Raw genomic sequence first — 21,654 nt, 5'->3', positions numbered from 1 at the left:
TATTCAATTGAATAATATTTGGGCCGATCACTATTTTTAACATAGCCTATTTTTCTACCCATAAGTCTAATATATCTCTCTTTACCAAATTTCGTCGCAATTGGTATAGCCATTTAGAAATGCATAAAGAAGTCTATCTTTGTTCTTCTGTCTGTCTGAGACAGAAATCTATTTATATATACATATATAAATGAAGATTACAATGAGTGTTGATTTCTCAGATCGGTAATAGCAGGTATAGGTAATAAAAATGTGGATTATAGAAAATATTGTGTAATAAACACTAAAGAATTAACCTAGTATCAATATACTTAAAAATTACAAAAATGTTGTAGGTAAGTACTATAAATTATTGAACGTTTTCGTAGAGTAAACATAGTTCACTATTATGAACAAATAATTTGATATTATGTTATATTATAACTAATATTTTGATGTAAAACATATTTTAGTGATTATATTAATAATTATTAAGATACCTTATTCTTATGTTTATGTATTATATTTATCTAACTGAGAATATTCATGAATTATTTAATAAAATTAAAAACCATATTCTTTAGAATGGTAATTGTAGTTGTCTTCTCATCGTGAATAATGTTAAACGATTCATAAAAATTTAAACGATCATTGCTCAGTAAATAATTTTACATAAATATCTATGTATATAAACACTGAAAATGAGAAAATCTGTAGGCCCAATTAACATATCCAATTTTTATTTCTTGAAACAACGGCTCTCTAATAAAGTTATTATTTCTAGTAACCTCTCCTATATATTTCATCCCTAATTGCATAAGTTGACTATTTCTTTACGAATTTACTTAATGAATGCAAATATTTAACATAATATAATATTTCAATGTAGACGTAAATATACATCAAAAGTGTGTCTCACGGACGAACCGACGATAAATAGCTTAAAGGGTTGAAACGTTCGTACCTATATGTAGACACGTAGAATGGTCATAAATATAATAAATAACGGCATTCGGTGGCACGCGATCGAATATAAATATTATTGTTGTAGACGGAAGGAGTGTGAGGCAGACTGGAAGTGGTACGGACGTTTATATATACATCCTGTCATAGGAATACTGAAATATAATTCTTCAGTGAAAGGTTATTTACTCGTGTCTCGTGTTCGGTGTTTGTTCGCGCCGCAAACTATCGCGGGCATGTGCCACAGTGCGCGTTTTTCGTTTAATGGTTCATGGTGTTAATAGTAGTACAGCTACCTGTGAGCACTATACACCATAGGTGTGATAATTTTATAACTAACGGATAATAATTACTGTCGTAAACGCCGGCTTGATAATAAAATATTTAGGTGGGCACACGAACACCACCGCAGTGAACGAAATCATCGTTATGGATATACCGGGAAGCTCGTCGGAAAAATTCTAATGAAAGAAAAACTGCAGATGCAATAATTACAGGTTCGTTGACTAAATCACTGTAATACGCAATTATATACTAATTATATTATTTTTTATCTATCTTTGGAGTTTGATTGTCGAATCGGGTAAGCTTTGTCATGGCTCGTGTGATTTTAGTTTTGACTGTAGATATAATATAATAATGGTCGATTTAATTTTTTTCAAACGAAATGATAATATGACAATACGTGATTGGTAACAAGTTAGCTTAATTACTTAATAAATAAAAATCAAACATTTTAAATTGTGAGTGTATTTATGAGTGCACTCTTTATAAATTTATAAATAAACAAAATGTAAAATTTAGTCAAATCTCAACCAAAAAAAAAAAAAAAAAATATTGAATAAATAGATATGTAATATAATAAATTCGTTTTAACTATAAAATAATTATATACCTATAGATGTAAAGAAGTTATTACAATTAACATATAAAATATTGCTTTTTTACCCTATAAATTACAAGGTGATAAAAATATTTAAGCGAAATATAGGTCCTATGATGAAAAATTCTAGGTATCGTGTTTTAATCATTACAACTATAAATTAAACACTTACCTAACAGATATATTTAATTATAATATCTAAATAAATAAGAAAAAAAATCATAAAAACTATATTCGAATGTTAACCACATTAATGCATGAGAATTTAAGTTAAACAAAAATAATATTATTTTCTTATTATCTCACAGTTTAATGAGTTAAATGTTATCTCTTATCATTATACATACACGCATCAATAATATATGTTTTTTTTTTTGGCATCTTCACTTATGTTAAGATGTTAAGAACTTAATAAGTATTTCCAAAAGAAAATATATTAAAAATACAAAATATTCAGTTTAGTTATGCAATATTATAGTTTGAATGGAATTATTTTAAAAAATAATTATTTTATTTTTATTTATAAATTTTAAAATACATTATTATTGATAGAAAATAACTCTGCGTTTTGTAGTTACATTTTTGTTTGTAAAATAATTTCTAAAATTAAATTGAATAATAATCAAAAAGAAAAAAAAACGTGAACAGATAGTTATTTTTTAATTTAATGAAATTGTTCATCTTTAAACTTGATTCTGTAACGAATAGTCGGAAAAATGAGGAAGTATGTATTTTACGACGGACGCGGTTGGCGGAACAAACTATTAACAGCGCTAAGAGAGTTCCGCGTTATGTGATTAATCAAAACATAATGAACGAACACCTTATTTTAGAGAAGAATTTGTTGAAATTCTGATGTTATTACCCAATTAAATGTATTTTAAGTGCGAAATGATGAACGATTTACTTTCTAAGAATTTAATAAAATGTCACAGATTTGAATAAATAGTGATTTTAGATTTTTACAACCAATTAAATAGCATAATAATAAAGTAATACAATAGAATATATAATTTATATTATACTTAAATACTTTTTCACATATTAAATTTGGAATTATTTTATTTTTAGTATAATTTTAACTGAATTTTTAAAGTTTTAACTACCTATTATAAGTAAACTAGCTGTTCTACCCTACTTTGCCCGGATTAAAAGTAATATATTTCTTATAGTATTCCGTTTTGCTTCAATTGAAATATGTAATACAAACACAATTACAATGATTATTTTTATGATTTTTCAATTCTTAATTTAACACATATTTTTGATACCAACACAAGAAACTGGGAGACAGGTTCAACTACTACTCAAAATCCAATATAAATCCAATATCGTTATATAATTGGTATTCATCTTTATGAGTTTAGGTCCAAAATATATCCAAAATTAAGAAAACTAATTACAAAACTAACCATTATAGTTACTGTGTTCAAATAATCTGATTTTAAGATAATTTATGAATATTTTTATATAACCTATTTTTACTAATAATTATAATAGTAATAATAATAGTAATACGATTTATAGAATTTCTTTTTCTTTTTATAGTAATATAATTGGTAACCATTGACAATCATTGAAATGAACAATAAAACATTCGATTTTTGTGAGCAAGCATTAGTGGTTGTAAAAAATAAGCTATATACACCCCACAAGTTTCAGATAATCTATTGATATAAGTCCATTTGTTTTTGATTGTCTTTGTCCTATATAATATAGAATTAAGAAATGTTAATTTTTACATATAGATGACACATAGATGGATAAGTTTTGAAATTCTAGTACATGGTTACTCGATTTTGTTATTATATTCAATAGATACCTAATTGTTTAAATGAATAACTTAAAATTTATGAAAATGTCTTATTATGTTATAGTATACATAAAAAATGTCCACTCAAAATTGTTTAGAACATAAAGTTTAAAAGTTAAAAGAGATAATACATTTGTATAAGCATGTTTTTAAATTATTATTCCTTTTGACATCATTTGATCATTATAGACACAATAATTTTCAATTATATTGAATTGTATATTGAATTATATTGAATCATATTGTAATTATAGGTAAATATAAATTACAACGCATAATAATTAACGTGGATATATTTATCACAAATAAACTAGTTCCCAGAAAAAAATTATGTTTAAAAAAAATCAAAATTACTTATGAATTGGAGATACATTGTGATTGTACGGTATTGGCTTTCTATCATTCTAGCATCTAGCTCAATTCCAACACCATTAGACATATGAATAACATAATACTACAATGTCGAATACTTGCGCATCAGTAGAGCATATAATAGAATATATTTCTAGTGGATGTGAATCGAAGTCTAAAAACAGTATAAAATTATGTTTATTATACCTATAGTATATATTCTAAATTATTTCGAATAATTCCTTGAAAACAGATACAAATCGATAATATTTTCTATCAAAATATTCGAAATTAATCATTACAAATTACAGTTTTATTTTTTATGGTTATAAAATAACCGTCAACATAATTCAGTTACAGACACATCATCGTAAGAAATTTAACAAAACTTATTATTTCGACGCACAATATAATAGGTGGACATACATATTTAATGCACGCTTAATCGTACTTTTTTAACAAGCGCATAAATTCCAAGTCAAATACTTTTTTACTTTACAAAATAAATGTGTCTAAAATCGTAAACAATATAAAGATACATTTTTGTTTAGTAAACTATTATTATGTTATTTCTCTTTTAAATCCGGTTTCGTATTGATGTTAAATACTACCTCACATAAAATGTATCCTACATAAAAATACTGACAACTATAATAAAACAACTTTCATATGTATATACATACGTATAGATACATTAAACATCAAACAATTAACTACCTATATATATGTGACAATTAATAGTAATAGCAGTATATAACTAGTATTTCTGTTCATAAGACACAGATAAAGATTTTCTCTGATTGAGTTACCTACTTCAAGATTCATGTGAATAAAAAAAATGTATGGGTACTTACATAAATAAACGAATAATAAGTAAGGCAATTAAACCAAAAAAAGCTTTTCTATGATTAGTAATCATTAATATTTATTTATTATTATATTTAAAGTGTTACAATAATAAAATTTTTTAAATTATCAAATTTACTCAAAGACCATATTTTCAAATTCTTGAGATTTTTCGTACTACCTACTTAAAAAGTGTCCTGTAGTGATACAAACTTCTATTTTTCAAATGAAAACCCCTTTTTTTACTGTAAATTATTTAGTAAATAAATTTTTTTAAATTTTGATGTACCTAATTAAAAATCGGAGAGTAGTTTCTTAGTTATTAAATTGTTTGTACTAAGGATAATACTTCTTAAAAATCGTTTTACAAAATTAAAAAATACACTTACTATACTCTAATAGGAGTTTAGTATTTATGATACTTAGATCGTTCTAACAAATTATTTATTTTGATAGATTAATATTAATGACCAATATTTTCAAATCCACCATAGACCACATATCTTATAAACCTAAACCTTATATCCTTAGAACATACAGTTAAATAACTCAAAAACTACTAATTAGAATTTTGATTTCAATATATCAGAATTCTCAAAAATTATCCGCTAAATAATTTACAGTATAATGGGGAGTTCTCAATTGAAAAAAAATGTTTGTATCGCCACATGATACTCCTTAAGTAGTATGAAAAATCTCAAGAATTTGAAAATATGGTTTTTGAGTAAATTTGATAATTTCAAAAATTATAATTTGAATAATTTCATTATTAAAGGAAAATATGGAGGTGAGCAATCTTGGGGAATCATTCTGTATATATTTTTAGAATTATATGTTTTTTTAAAGTTCAACATATAGTTTTATGATTAAACCATATTTTATTCAATTTTATACAAACAATTGAAGTTACATAATAAGGATAAAACTTTCTTGATTATTAATTAGTATGAAAGTAAAAATGTTAAAACTATCATTAACTTTATAATGAGACCCAATTAAAATTGTATACAAAACATTTTCTGGTGTTGAGCACAAGACGGATAAATAAAACCACTTTCTATAACTAAAAACAATAATAACGTGTAACTATTTGTGAACAGTCCCAGTTAATTTTTTACAAATAGTTAAAACTGGATAAAGAATTTAATTTTATGTGTGTTTGATAGTAAATAAATTTAACACATAGTGTCTCATATCAGTACACCTGTAAATATACATAATCATCAACAAAAATAATTTATCTACTGATTTTTTTTTAAATTATACTCGACATCGGTGGCTATATATTAGGAGTAATTTATAGATATTATTTTCTTCTATATCATTCATAATCAAAAAGAGAATTTATAATTGTTATAATTCGTTTTTTATAGTATCATTAACATTTTAGAAAGAAAAAAAATCTAAATTCACAATCATGACAACTAACAAAGTAACGAACATTTATCATACAACGAGTTTGAAATTAATTACACTGAGTACGTTTGAGAGGTACAAGACACGTATACAGATCTGATCAATGCAAGCGATGAGTACTCTTTGAATGAAAACCGTGCAGTGTTTCTATATAATTGTATAATAATAAAACCGTATTATAGTGTTATATCATAATGGTCGTATATAGACTTAGAGACTCGTGGTGTTCGAATAAAATAGTGACGAGTTTTTAAAACGCCCACTTACGTTAATCTATCCGACTGGATGATATACCAAGTCTTCTATACAACATCACAACAACAGGTTGTAATGTGGTGTTAAGTATTTTTCTTTTCGAATTCTGCAAACATTTTCCCACGTGGAACAAATACGCATAACCACGACGCGGCGCCTCATCCGTTTGTTCATGGTATTTGAATCCGTCCTAAATGCGGATTTCCGATTTTAGCACCGTCGCGTTTATTCTCTAAAGACGCCTCTTATAATTGATGATGGATGTTTGGTTTTGACGGGATTCGGAAATTGAATTAAAATGTAAGAAAAACGAGTATTTTGCTTTCGATCATGACCAGTTTCTCGAGGAAACCCGCGGGTGAAAGTGCTGCGATGTACCTTTAGATATACCATATAGTATGTAATCCACTATTATAGAATTTCAGAAAGAAAAACAACTGGGTATCCATAGTACCTATACGAACGCACTATTTCACGTATTAAATCTTTTCACATATACGATTTTTATTTTTATTTATTATAATATATGCCACTTAAGTAGACATTATATTATCATGTTGTTTGTTGAGCAATTATTCCTACCCATGATAATACATAGTGGAAACTATTCATGTATACTTGCACACTGGAATTACATATTTGTTATGAATTCGCATGGCTTTGAGAAAAAAAAATATAAATATATATACCCAAACACATATTATATGATTATGTATAATAGTGTGTATATTCTCTCATGCCCACATCAACTCGTATACACATTACATATGTATATATTTTTTTAACAATGTCATGAAAGTAATTAGATATACGTCTTATACACGCATATTTATATTGTCGAGAGAATTGCATAAATTACTACACACTCATAAACGGTTGTTGTCTCGCTATTATCGAAAAAAAAAATGGGCTGCGTGGTCATCGTTTCACTTATTATAATATCTACAAAAACGGAATCTAGCAACGTGAACATAATAGGTATATCGTATATGTGGTACATACATATTATATTAAAGGTAATAGCATATAGGCACTTACAAGCTACAAAATAGATAATATAGTATTATAGCAATTACCTACCTATATATAAACGGGTGCGATAACTTGAATATTTTGAACTGATGTTTACTATTCTTCATAATATTAATATATTATCATACTCGTACAATAAATTCGTTATAAAGCATAGAAAATATAGAATACCATTGGATTATTATGAATAGGTACATTGATAAAAAAACGTATTGAAAAAAAAATATATTAAAGTACCTATATGTATATATGTATTATTATATGTAAAAAGTTACACAACAATAAACCTGTGACCACAAATAATTTACTTTACGGACCCGATATGAAATAATTATATACCTATTCCAGATAAGTATGTAAGGTATCTAGATTATTTTAGACATAGCCACTATAATACATAATTTTGGTAACATTTGCAATATGAAACTACAATAAAATATATGTTATCGATACCTATCCAATCTATATCCAATCGGTAGGTACCTATCGATAGGCAACTACGAGTAAACAAAAACGTAATGAAAAACAAATGTGATAATCACATATTAATTATTAAAGGAAAAAAAATTAAACAACAAACAACGAAATTAAATAGAAATAAAAAATGATATATCTGGGATCTATAATAATAATAAAAAAATCAGAATTATATAGTCTTGGATCCTACAATTGAGTATAGCTCGGTATATTTTATTGCACCAGATATAATTAAACACAGAAGTGTAAATATTTAAAAATAATTAGATTTCTAAAAAGAGTTATTTTAGCAAAATTGTGTTTAATGAGATGGATTATATGAATATTAAATATTCTAACTTAAAACCATGTTATGTTGTAACGCGATAGAATTTGTTATTTCTTTCAGATAGTTTAATAATTATAATGTTTCAGTTTCATATTTTTTTCTTAGGAAAAATTTTTCAAGTTAAATAACAATAAACATCACGTGCTATTAAAAAAAAAAATAATAACAATTATATTGTTATTAATTTGTAAAATAAAAATAAAAATGTCAAGGATTCGAATGTTAATAAACAAACGTGTTTTTAAATGTAATATAATAAACGCAAATAGTAAAAAATATAAAATATTATATTACGAAAATATATGTTAACAATATATGTTAACAAAAAAACAATTTCTCATAAAATAAAAACATCTCAAATTCACCAAGTCTAAATTATTCGAAAGTAAAATTATTTCTATTCATCATAAAACAAATTTAAACGTAACAACAATTCTAAATAATTGTTAAAAGTTCCAAAATGTATTTTATATGATGAGGAAAAATAGACATTTGAAAAACGACATATAAATAAGATTTTTAAGGAGACGAGTTGTGAACTTGTAATGTTTTTGGTAAAAGTTGTGATGTGTGTTATATTTTTAATCACAATATTTAGATTATCTGTGACTTATGGTATAGTTGTACATGTAGAAGTTGCAGAATAAAATACGATCTACAGTAATAACTATTGTTAATATTTTTTTCAAATTATTTTATAACCTAGGTACAGTTATAGTTATGAAACTTGAACTTTATTGCATTGATAATAAAAATAATAAACCTAAACAAATTAAAAAAATAAAATAAATCTTTAGAACAATAAAATCAAGATATAATAATAATAATAATATAAGTCTTTAATAAACAATATAGAATATTTCAACATGAGAATATCTTCAATGTTACGTGGCTCCATTTACATAATATTATGTTGTAAGACACTCATTTTCACTAAACAAAATACGAAACTATAACACAAGTAAAATAATTGTACCAAAAATACAATATTTTTGTGATAGTAAAGTATACAACACAGTACAACACTTTACAGTGTAATACATATTAGAGAGTAAAGTCGTACAAGTATTATTGATATTTCAGGTTTTTGGTTATACCTATAATAAGTATAATATTATATAATCGGTATTTATTGGAAATTGATAGACATGGTATAGATGTTATGAAACATTTTAAGCCTGAAATCAATTTTGATTTACTAAAAATTATTAATGGGAATCTAAAATCTATTTTACAAAAAATTTAGATAGTTTTATGATTTTGTACCCGATCTACAAAATTAATCACCTAACCTAACGTAACTAATTAGTATTTCACTTAGCGAAATAAAAATTGTATGCATTAAAATACACCAAATAATGAAGTGTAATTATAAATATTAAACAACTACAACCTATATTATATCGAAGAGTAACTTAAATTATTAAAATCATTATAAATATGAATTTAAAACCATAATGCTCCAATAAATGTAAGAACTAAATATTTAAATATAATTTACAAAAAAAATATATCATAACACTTGAAGTGTATAATTTATAAATCGTATTGTTATAATTGAGGTTGATTTTGATTGTACATTAGGTATAGATACATTTAAGTACCTATTCAACTATAGGTATGAGTTAGAAATTATAACTTATTGTTATGATTATTTACCTTGAGGTATTATAAGTAATCATTTTTTTTGTTGAAACTATTTTATTATGTTATACTTATAGGTATTACATTTTGTTACATTTTGATAACAATCGACTTTTCATCTAGTCACCCGCTACTACCTACTTGAGAGCAAATGCATTTTCGTTATGATACTATTTGCTAAGAGCAATAATTTCGTTTTCGCCGCTGCAGAAATAAATAGAAAAATAAATAAAATATAACTAAAAAAAGAGAGCGAGGTCCGACACACCATGAAGTCTACTGCACGACCTATGCCCTGTTATTTTCAGGTCCAAAATAGACTTTAGTTTCTCAATACGAAAAACCTTCTAGAATTCAATTTCAATTTGATCACTATAATACAGTGTACCTGTACTATGTATTATATAGAATCCAACTAGGCGGAATTTAGAAAGGTGATAATTTTATATGATTAAAGGGGTTCATTATTTTCGTACTAATTAGCTCATTCGTTTGATCACGCTTCGTTTGAGAAAAATACGATTACGCAATTACTATCAAGTTCACGTGTCTAATAAATCACCCGAGCTCGCTTCCGAGTTCCGAATATCGTAACCGTAAGAGTATAGAAGTGTAAAATTGACATTTTCGAGATGCCATTCTTTGGCTTTCTCTCAAATACTAGTTTACTCCGATATAAAGTTAATAATTCAATCATATTAGTAAACAACGCATACGTAAAAAATGAAATAAAAATTATGCGTTTTATTATATTCTATTCACCATTCTTATTCGTCACGTTATATCATGATTTGAATATATTTTCTATGTTGATTGTTGGCAATGAGTGGATTTCGCATAAACAAAATATATAATACCGAGACTTTCTATGGGTATGCATTAAAATTAAATATGTGTATTATTATAAACAATGTTACTGGAAAGCTAATTCGTTCTCACGAAAAACTGTTATATTCAATTTAAATTAAGATATTCCAAGCAAATATCGTATACTATAATATTGAAGGTTGATTTAATAAATTGTTCGGTAATTTATTCATAGAAGTACATTTTTTATTTATGCATTTAAATTTTTGTGTGTAAGTAATAGAAAATCAGAGAAGTCGTTTCTGTTCAGCAGTATGGTGAATATTGAATGTTGAGTGTTTTTTGAGCAGAGGCGATCAGCCAATTAACAAAATAATTCACGATTTTGACGATTTTGTTGAATGAGAAAAATTGATCGTACAATATTATACTTTTAGTCTTGCTACGAGCCGAAGCTACGAAGATTTTAGGGGTCTCAAACCTCCCCTTTAACAAAGTAGAAAATGTAAAAAAGACTAGTATATGCTAAGATTTAAAATATTTATTTTTTAAATCATTTTTTGTCTCGTAGTGAACTTGTAAAGAAACCTCTTATTCAATTTTGAAACAAAATAAGTACATATACATGTATAAAAGAGAATGCATTTTTAAGAACAAAATAGTATTTTATTATAATATTTCATTTGTTCGTTCATTCAAAGATGTTAGGAGTATAAAAAGTTAAAATAAAACAATTTTCATAGATCTATATATCGTATTATAAAAAGCATGTATTATTGTAAAACCGATAGGTACATTCATCGTCTGACCAGAATCTAAAACATTTATTTTTAATTCAAAAATTATAGTACCTAATATACCTAATGAACATGAAATACCTAATATACTTTCATTATAGTAATTTATACACGAAGCAATCGCATTAGAATTTATTAAAATAGTAATTTAAACGAAGAGGATTAAAAATAATTTGAAAATAGTAACATTTAATGACGATAATAGTTTAAAATATCAGCAGTATCTTAGAAAATATAACTATCATGTTAAATGCGGTACATTATATTAGCTTAGAACCGATAATAAGTTTCAATCATAATTGTTAATCAAAATCTTGATGATATAAGTAATCTTCGCAAGTATCTTGCATTTTTTTTTCTTGATCTACTTTTATACATTTAATTATTTATTTAATCGACAGTAATATATAGCAGTTTATATATAGTAGTTAATAATATATACAGGACGATTCACCAAGCCTGCTCACCCTGATTTTTTCATTAAATGATGAATTTATATCTAAATTCCAAATTTCGGAATTTTTAAAACTACTTTAAGATCATATTTTAAAATTCTTGATATTTTTTGTACTAGAATATTCTGTGTAGTAAAAAATTCTATTTTTTTAAATGAGAATCCCCCCCCCCACCTTTTAAAGTAGATGGTAAATAATTTTTATTTAAAATATTGATGTACTTAAACCTACCTATATAATTCAGAATTTAAAGGAGTAGTTGTTCAGTCATTACAATGATTACTCGTTCTCAAATTTTAATTTTGAAATGTCAACATTTAAAAAAAAACTATCAACAAAATAATTTACACTTATAAAAAGTTGGGTTCTCAAATAAAAAATATTAAATTTTTGTCTCTACATGACATTCTATAAGTATGTAGTACAAAAAATATCAAAAATTCGAAAATAGTATAGTTTTTAATTATATTTGAAAATTTCAAAAATTAGGTTTTTAAAAACTGTATTATTGAGGGGAGAATGGGGTGAGCATGCTTGATGAATCAGTCTGTATAAATATAAAAAATGAGTATGTTAATTTGTAATAAGTCTATAGCCGGGAATTATATGAATTTAAAATTTTTATTTTGCATTCTTGTTGATATTTATAGTGTACTATACACTATGATTATAGTACAAAATAGAAATGATTCATATTATATCAAATTCAAACTTAACATTCCATTTTTTATATTTGAAGGATTAAATTTAAAATAAATCAAAAAAAGCTGACATTATTTGCGTTGCTAATATACTGTTGATATACTTTGTTATTAAAGTTAGAAAAAAATCTTGCATTTTATATTTTAATCTATGAAAAGTTTATTTTCATTTTGGTTACCTAAGTGTTTCTTATTTCGACTGATAGTAAATTTAGTACTAATTCTTGGTGTAAACGTAATTTTTTAATTTAAACCATTTTTTATCGAGTATATCAAGTTGTAAATAATATGCATACAGCTACATATTTAGTCATTAATCCTTCGAATATTTCCATCATATTTTACATTCATTAATTTTACCTATCATTCCGAGCTTTAAACTAATTACTTTTATATTTTAAAACACCTTTCCCAGAAATAGCTCTGCTCCTAACTCCAGTTTCTTACTTTTTATAACATAAAAAAAATAATGATAATTCATATCTCTAGATTTAAAAAAAAAATTCTATAAAAACTCAATAGGAAGCAGTAATTTATTAAATAGGTTATGCATTTCGAAGAAGATGTTTAAATGACGAGGAAAGTAGTTTTAAGTGCAACGATTAATACTAATCCAGTTAAGACCGGTTCTTTAGCTCTTGTTTTATCATCGTGACTCTGTTGTATTTAGTTTAATGAAATGAACGATACTCTTGCTTTCTCTAAAGTGTACTAGTGTACACGAAATATTACGATTAAATAGACGTTTTTGATAAAAATAATAGAAATAATTTCATATCGCAATAAAACAGCTCATTTAACCAATATACTAATTATTATTATAGTTACTAATATTCCCCTACGTAACTCAAAAGTCATGAATTATGTAAAATATTCTCTAAATTATTAATACATTCTATGTTTAAACTCAAAAGATACAAGTTAAAAAAGATATCAAAAAGTACCCAGTATCTATAGTTGAAAATAACATTTTACATAAATATAAGTTAATATGTAGGATAAATTACATTTTTACTATAGGTAAACATGATTTCTAGCAAAAGGTAATTTTACTCCGGACACATTTAACCTTTAGGCTATCATGGAAAATTATACCATTTATTCTGGGGATAAAAATTCTAGTAAAAATATTCAGTAGGTTATAGATTTTTATCGATACCTTTAATATAGAATAAAAATACTAATAGTATATTAAAAACAGTACAATTATTATGCAAAAATAACTATAATAAAATATTAATACAGATTTATATAATTATACTTCAGTTTGTAATCTTAATAATAATTTATATTTAATATTTTTAAATCGTATTTAAAAAAAATATTCAGCAACATTTTAAAACTCTTACAGTTTTAAGATTTCCGTTTTTTGAAATTTATTTTTATTTTTAATGTTTTATTTCATGTAGTCGTTAACAATTATTACTTAATCACATATTTATGCAATTCACAGATAATAACCGTTAGTTTCGTTAATTTGTGAAATAGTTTTACAGTTAGTATTAATTTGTGTTACAAAACTTTTTGAAATAAATTAAAAAATCTAATAAAATACCCACATTGTTGAACGTAAAATATAAATACTATAAATTTAAAGTTTACTATTATCTATTAGAATCACTATACAACATGAAATATTATATACGTTCACGGATTAATAGTGCAAATTATATTAATAATAATAACTTATTAAAGATCTCAACCTAGTTTTTGCTCTTAATGGACATTAAACATTGGAATTAAATCTTATTCACAACATCACACTACACACGTGGCACACATGGCGATCCGCCAAGCATGCTCACCCCCATTTTTTTCTGTATCTTATTTTTTCGCTTTTATTTATAAAAAATGTCTATTGAAGTAATTACTGTGAGTGGAATGTTGAAATATCAAATATAGTTGAACCAATTATCGGTGATGTGCCTGCCTTTTCCGTTCAATTTCCTTTCATGTATATAAGACTCAAGAAAGATGCCAGGAGTCCGAAATATAATTGTTGCATATGTCTCTGATAATTGGAATACCTTTGTTAATATGTCTTACAATTCATATGGTGACAACTTTTCCACTGCTGAGGATTATGTTCGTGATATGGAAAATCCTACTATTTATGGTGGTTACTGCGAATTGTTTGCAGCTGGCAATATTTTCCCATATGTATTTGAAATTTATTATAATAATAATCTTTATGCCAAATTTGGTGTAGATGCATTCGCAGTAAATATATTACGTCTAACCGGAAATATTAATAGTGGACATTTTGATGTATATTTATCTATTTCTAATATTCCTATAATTTTACAGAAAATGTAAATGTTTATATTCATAGATATGAATTATTAAAATTTTCAAATCACCATTATCTTCAGATTTTACATATCTATTGGTCATTAGTCATTACCATCGACCTTTTATTCTTGGAGCACAAATTTAGATAACTCAAAAACAAAATTTTTATTCTGATACATCAAATTTTACGGAAAAATTGACATTAATAATAAAAAATAAAAGGGATTCTAATTTGAAAAACAAAAGTTTGTATCTTTACAGAAAACTCCTTAATTAGGTAGGAAACGAATTTCGGGGGTGGAGCAATATGTTTTTAGTATAGATAAAAGATATTAGACACTCGTAATTTAAAGTTTAAATATAAAAACAATTTACCTATTCTCGTTATTTTAATCTTGACGAATTATTGGATCTGTTTTAAAATGTTATAATAGTACTTATTACGTATTTTATTTTTTACTATACAAATAATTATTGTCCTCACGTAATTTTCGAATGTGAAAAAATAGGCATATTGTATTAATATTAGATATATACCTACATTACAAATGCATAATAATTGAGTCTGCCAAATTTTAACATGTTAAAGAAATGACATACAAATACAATAACCAAGATTTTAATTTAAAAACGAACAACTTTCTACAGGATGTTTTGCTTGGCATATTATTGATAGGTGTTTATAGTGCCAATAGTTCGTTTTATTTTTACATATTATTTTACCCATTCGCCAAAAATTTCAGTGTCAACCGTAGAAATCAAAACGCATAGTTACATATAAAGGTGTATAACTACTATAACCTGCTATATATATATTATACCTACTATGCGTTTATACGTATCTATACGTAAGTACATGTGTAATATGTATAGCATGGACATTATTACTTAATAACCTATAATTTATTAATTCATTCGTAATAACATAAAAGGTGTGTTTTGTTATCAATGGCAACAAAAAAATACAAAATACAAAACAATAGCTCCGTTTAATCACAATTATACGAATTGGACCATTTCCTGGTGCAAGTGTTGTATTCATTTTTGTATCTGCTTCTAAATACCAACTCACAATTACTTTCTCTTTCTGCACTGTTCTTACTATCCATTGTATTTTAATTTTTTAACTGGATTATCTCCCTATCACGTGTGATCTAGAGTTTTTTCAATCTTGAATTGTTTTATTTTATTCCGACCGTAACATTCATGAGTTAAGTATTCATTATGTAACAAATTGCATGTGTACACGCTTCAATAGTGAAAATTATTATCTTCGCGAAGTGTTTAATCTATTATTATAAGTATCATAACAATACCAAAAAAAACGTACGAAAATCGTAATATTTGAGACTATTTTATAAAAAATTTTAAAAGAAGGGTATGCAATTTAGATACCTATAAAAAATTATTTAAAATTTTTCCTCTTAAACTTTTATGAATATCGCATCTTGTAGTTTACAATCTATATGCTTTTAAAAAACTTTCAAAAAATGTTGTACAATTTCATAATCCATATATTAATTTAATTTATAATTTAATAATAATTTCCAATTAAAACTAATAGTAGTTATATTGGATATAGTTGTATTGGAACTGGATAGGTTTTTCATCGGGTTTTATTTAATTTATTTATCGCAATTATTATTATGATCATTAAGTATAAATGTATAATTATTCTAATTTTCTTACTGAGTGTTCTACCGAATACCAGTTTTAAATATTCAATAAGAAATTATATACTAAGATATGCGTCATCATTGATATCTATAATGCTGTGAATCTTATTCTTCTAAAAATGAATGAAATTTGTAAAACTATTATTTAGATAGAAAGGAAAATGCCCAGGTTTTGTGCATGTTAATATTAAATATTTCTGTAAACACCAATTCTCTTGTCATCAAATACTAATAATTATTATGCTATGCGTCAAACATTATATATGTATAACTTGCAGGGATTTATTTTTAATTCGATACACGCGTAGGTACTTAATTTTGTCACATTTCTCAGCGTTTAGCATTACGAATAGCGTAGGTAAATACTTAGGTCTATAATAGGTAGTAGGTACTATATTCTATACTTTTAAAGATCATAATAATACATGTGAAGTGTTACTACATCTAAAACATCCCTTAATAACAACATCAATATTCATAGACATATTAATATATTTGTTCTACAAATCATTTAGAAAAATTATAATATATTCGAACAATTTTAATTTATGTTCGTAAATATTAATTAGAAATAAACCAATATATAGGTTACAAGTCTTATGACATTATGTATAGGTAGCATAACTACAGTAGATAAATACTATTATGTCTTCAAGGTTTACGATAAAAAAGACATAAGTTCAAAAAGGTATAATAACCATTATTGTTTAGAATGTCGAGTGAAATTATAAATCTTTCAAATTTTCTACTGACAAATGAAAATAAGAAAAACACACTGCAATGATCGAGGATAACATTATAGTGTTTAAGGATAATAGACGTTTTTCAGTTTTCAATCCGATTCTAATCCACCGTGAAAACTACAAATTCGACAAATATATTTTATATATACAACTGTAAATACTTTACAAATACTTTGATATACATATGTTATAGAGATGGACATACAGAGATTAGTTTCACTTCTTTTATCATGTAGGTATTTATGAAGACTAATTGCCAAAAAAAAGAAGTCAATTTAACGAAATTAGTGGTGTATGATTTTTGCGAGATTTTCATTAATATTCAACACCTAATGATTACAGAAAAACCGCAAAAACTTCTTTTTTTTTAGCAATTTATTTTGGTAATATTCTTATTATTGTGAATATTATTTCGATACGATAAAATCCAGTGTACCATGAACCTTAAACATGTCTCGCGTGGTTAACACACGATGACAATGAACTAACATTAAGTAGCTAGATGAGTTTCATTTTATTTGATTTTCGAATGCACACGATTTAGACAGAGAAAGTATTCTTTCAAGTTCACAATTATTATTCAACTGACCATCAATCATTTTTGTAAGTTATTTGACGTATAGTTACTAGAGCGTACTGAAATTTAATTTAAAAGACATTAAATCATTGAAACGATATTATAGTGGTTGTTGGCCAATTGATATTAGGTATATATTCATGCACTTAAAATAACGATAAAATATTATTTAATATTATTCATAAACTCAAATTAATTCAGTCTATCAAAATTAATAGTTTATGTATAAAAACAATTAATTGCGAATATCTACATGCATGTATTCGCCAAATGGATTGTATTAAACTGATTAAAATTACTTATATTTTTGAAATACCTAATATAATATATATGTAAATACCTGTATAAATATATACATATATTTTTTTTTTCAGAAAAATGAAGAATGTAATTTGGATATTTTTGATCTACACTTTCATACTAAATATAAACACAGTTACTTATAGTATTAAAAATAAAGAAGAATTAACTGTTAATCTAAAATTGTCTAACTCTTCAATTCACGGAACATCTGATGTAAGTACCTACTATTTCCATTATAAATTTAAATTTAATCATTTGTTTTAAAAATTATTTTCTACTTGTATTTTAGACCCAAACACTTGATTCCGATCAGACAATTAACGATAATGATGATTTCGAACTTGAAGATAATATTGACGAAGCTTCATCTGAAATAGTTGAAAGTCAAGTGCCATTTCCTACAGACCAACCTTCTGAAAATGAATCAGAAGTCCTAGTAAGAAAGCCCCGACGTAAACGACGTCGTCGGCGCAAACGTCCAAGGACATCAACACACACGTACGAGGAAGATATAAACCATCCTGTAATATGGAATCAAGAACCACTGGAATCAGATTATGCAGAAGGATATGTTCGACGACGACCAATAAAGAGACGAAGGCGACCATTACAAAGGAGGCCATTAATCGAGGGGGATGGCACCGCAGACGAAGAAAATATTTTACCACGAAGAAAACTTATTCGCAGACCAGCTGATTTTGGTAATAAAACAAGTATCGAAGATGTGAAGCGATGGGAACCAATGACCTCAACCGAAGAAGGAAAATGGAAAAAAGTTAAGACAACAACAGAAACCACAAACACTGTTTCGTCAATAACGCCTAAATCTACTACTATTGCAACTACAACAACCAGCACACCAAAAACGACTACGATTTCACCGACATCTTCAACACATAAATTTACAGAAGATAATACCAAAATTAACCATAGAGATGGATCATTGAAAAAATCAAATTCATCACGTGCCGACATAATAGTATTGCATAAAAGGCCGATAAATAGTAACTTGCCGCCAACGTCTGCAGTGATACGACGTCGTTTGAAACCACAAAATACGTCATTGGAAGAAATAACAACAATTAAACCGAAAATTACAGTGATTAAAGAAGAACTACCTTTATCGTTACTTCCCCCAGACTTCAAAATGACAGAAAACGCACCTAAAGAACTTAAAGAATCTAATAATAGCACGAACGATTATCAAATTAACGATGAAGCACTGACAAAAATGATGAAAGAGCAACCGAGCAATGACAATGACGAATTCAAATTCAAATCTGATAGTATACCAAAGGTCAAAGACGAAATATTAAGTTTATTAAAAACAAAAACTGGATCATCGTTATTATTAAATGTATTGAATCTTAGAAACATGTCTTTAGAAGAACTTTTACAACACAGAGAACGGGGATCTAGTCAGCGCCATCAAGAATTAATAAACACAAAAGAAGAATCAATTGACGCAAGTGCCGATGAACCAATAATAACAGAAAATACTAAAAATTTCACTAACTATTTAATTGAAACAAAACGGTTAGCACAAGAGAACAAAGTTACATTACAAACGAAAGAAAGAAATGACTTAAAACATTTTAAAGATAACAATAAAAATATTACAACCCAGACGTCAACGAAATCTACAAATTCAGATGAAGAAAATCATAACAATGAATATAAAAATACGACTAATGAACAAGTATCGAAGATGACACAAGAAGTACAAATTGATGATATTCAGTCGCCAATTCAAATTTCTAAGGAAAAAACGCAAGATCACGAAATCACAAACTTTTCTAAACCACCAGTAAACACTGAGCATTTAAATATTTTGAAAGTTGAACAAGAAGCTGAAATAGGTAAAATCAATTTGGATACAATTTTTGAAGAGAAAAAAGTATTTAGTTTTCCGACAACGACTACCTATACAACAGCAGTTAACCACCAAGAAAATGAAGCAACTTCATTTGTTTCAAAAACCCCAAAAACTCGAATCGTTATAGAAACATCTGAAAGAGAACCACGTCTTTTTGATAGCATGCCAGATTTCTCTATAAAAACTACCCAAAGACCATTAATAACACCAACTATTCCTTCGCAGGTATTATTCATTCAAGATACAAATCATTTAGACAAATATCAGAGTTATTCAGATAGAAATAAAGACATAGACGAGGAAAATAATTTGGAATACCGTCGTTTTGAAATGAGGAAATTGCCAGTAGCCGTTAAATCAGCCATTATAGCTAGTGCTGCAATATTGGCAATAGCAGTTCTGGGCTTTTTTGTATTGCTCATATCGTGTAGAATGAGGCAAAAAAAACGGGTTTTAAGAAAAAAATCTGTCTTTTGCCAACATAATATACACCATGACCCAGACCTTCGATCTAGCGCCCGTAGTACAAGTCCTGTTATGGATAAACATTGCCAAGATCAATACTATGAGGGATATGGTGGACGCATTGATGACCACACAACAGCTAATCGTCAATATTACCTGTGGAGAACACTAAGGAAAACATTCCGTTATGACTGATCAATGTTACAGTTGTTCAATGTTTATATCTTGGGCAAAATTTAAATTATTTTTTATATTGTTAAATTTATACTGCTAAAATGAACACGCAATTTAAAATAAATGATACATATTGTTTTTAATCAATAAAAATAATCATATTATTTATAGTAAGAAAAAAATGTGTTCCTGTATTATTTTATCACATTAATTGAATTCTATGTAGGTACTTTAAACTGAAACTATACATATCCTAAGCTTCACAAGACCTGAATAACTAAAAAGTACAGCTAGTAATACTTTATCTATTAATATGTATCAACCACTAATTTATTAAGCAAATTCATATTAAACAAGAATAATATATCATAATACATAAATAAAAGTTTTATTATAAAATTGACAACTTATTTACTATGACTATAGAGATCTTAAATTTTGATTCAGACTTTAAGGTATGAATATTAATTAAAAGAATAAAATTTTATATCACAGGATGATGCAGTACAAGAAACTATTTCTACATAAATCAAATTAATCCACTACTAAAATTCTACTGTTCTATTTCTAGTTTCTACACATATTATCATTAATATTATAAACTACAAAGTTATATTTTATAATATATGATATTGACAACTAGTACCCTGGTAATTTGTAATTTAGGAAAAAAATCACTGTAATTATTAAGGTTTTAAATTATTGATTAATTAGTAACTAAAAATAAATATTAAAAGAACTATATAATACTTTAAATTTTACAAAAACATATTTTGATAACACAAAAATTAACAGAAAATT

General features: G+C 26.0%; 2 protein-coding genes across 2 annotated transcripts in view; one reads left to right on the top strand and one right to left on the bottom strand.

Moving 5' to 3' along the window:
• The window catches only part of LOC107166664 (actin-histidine N-methyltransferase-like), a 38,761-nt gene that overhangs the window by 14,641 nt on the left and 2,466 nt on the right, over positions 1–21,654 (bottom strand). The gene's annotated exons all lie outside the window — the stretch shown is intronic.
• LOC107166663 (uncharacterized) lies at positions 1,122–20,977 on the top strand. Its single transcript, XM_015515422.2, has 3 exons — positions 1,122–1,439; positions 18,410–18,551; positions 18,628–20,977. Exons 2-3 carry the CDS (start codon positions 18,414–18,416, stop codon positions 20,872–20,874), a joined length of 2,385 nt encoding a protein of 794 aa, XP_015370908.2. The 5' UTR covers positions 1,122–1,439; positions 18,410–18,413; the 3' UTR covers positions 20,875–20,977.

This window comes from Diuraphis noxia, unplaced genomic scaffold (genome assembly GCF_037042655.1).
Source record: "Diuraphis noxia isolate RWA-SAM2 unplaced genomic scaffold, SU_Dnox_SAM2 contig0002, whole genome shotgun sequence".
Classification (NCBI taxonomy): Eukaryota; Metazoa; Arthropoda; class Insecta; order Hemiptera; family Aphididae; genus Diuraphis; species Diuraphis noxia.
This window is presented reverse-complemented; position numbering and strand designations above follow the sequence as displayed.

Bases quoted from the DNA above. Each gene is read 5' to 3' on its own strand.
- LOC107166663 (XM_015515422.2), top strand. From the start codon at position 18,414: ATGAAGAATGTAATTTGGATATTTTTGATCTACACTTTCATACTAAAT. The intron at 18,552-18,627 runs GTAAGTACCTAC...CTTGTATTTTAG, and splicing joins CAATTCACGGAACATCTGAT to ACCCAAACACTTGATTCCGA.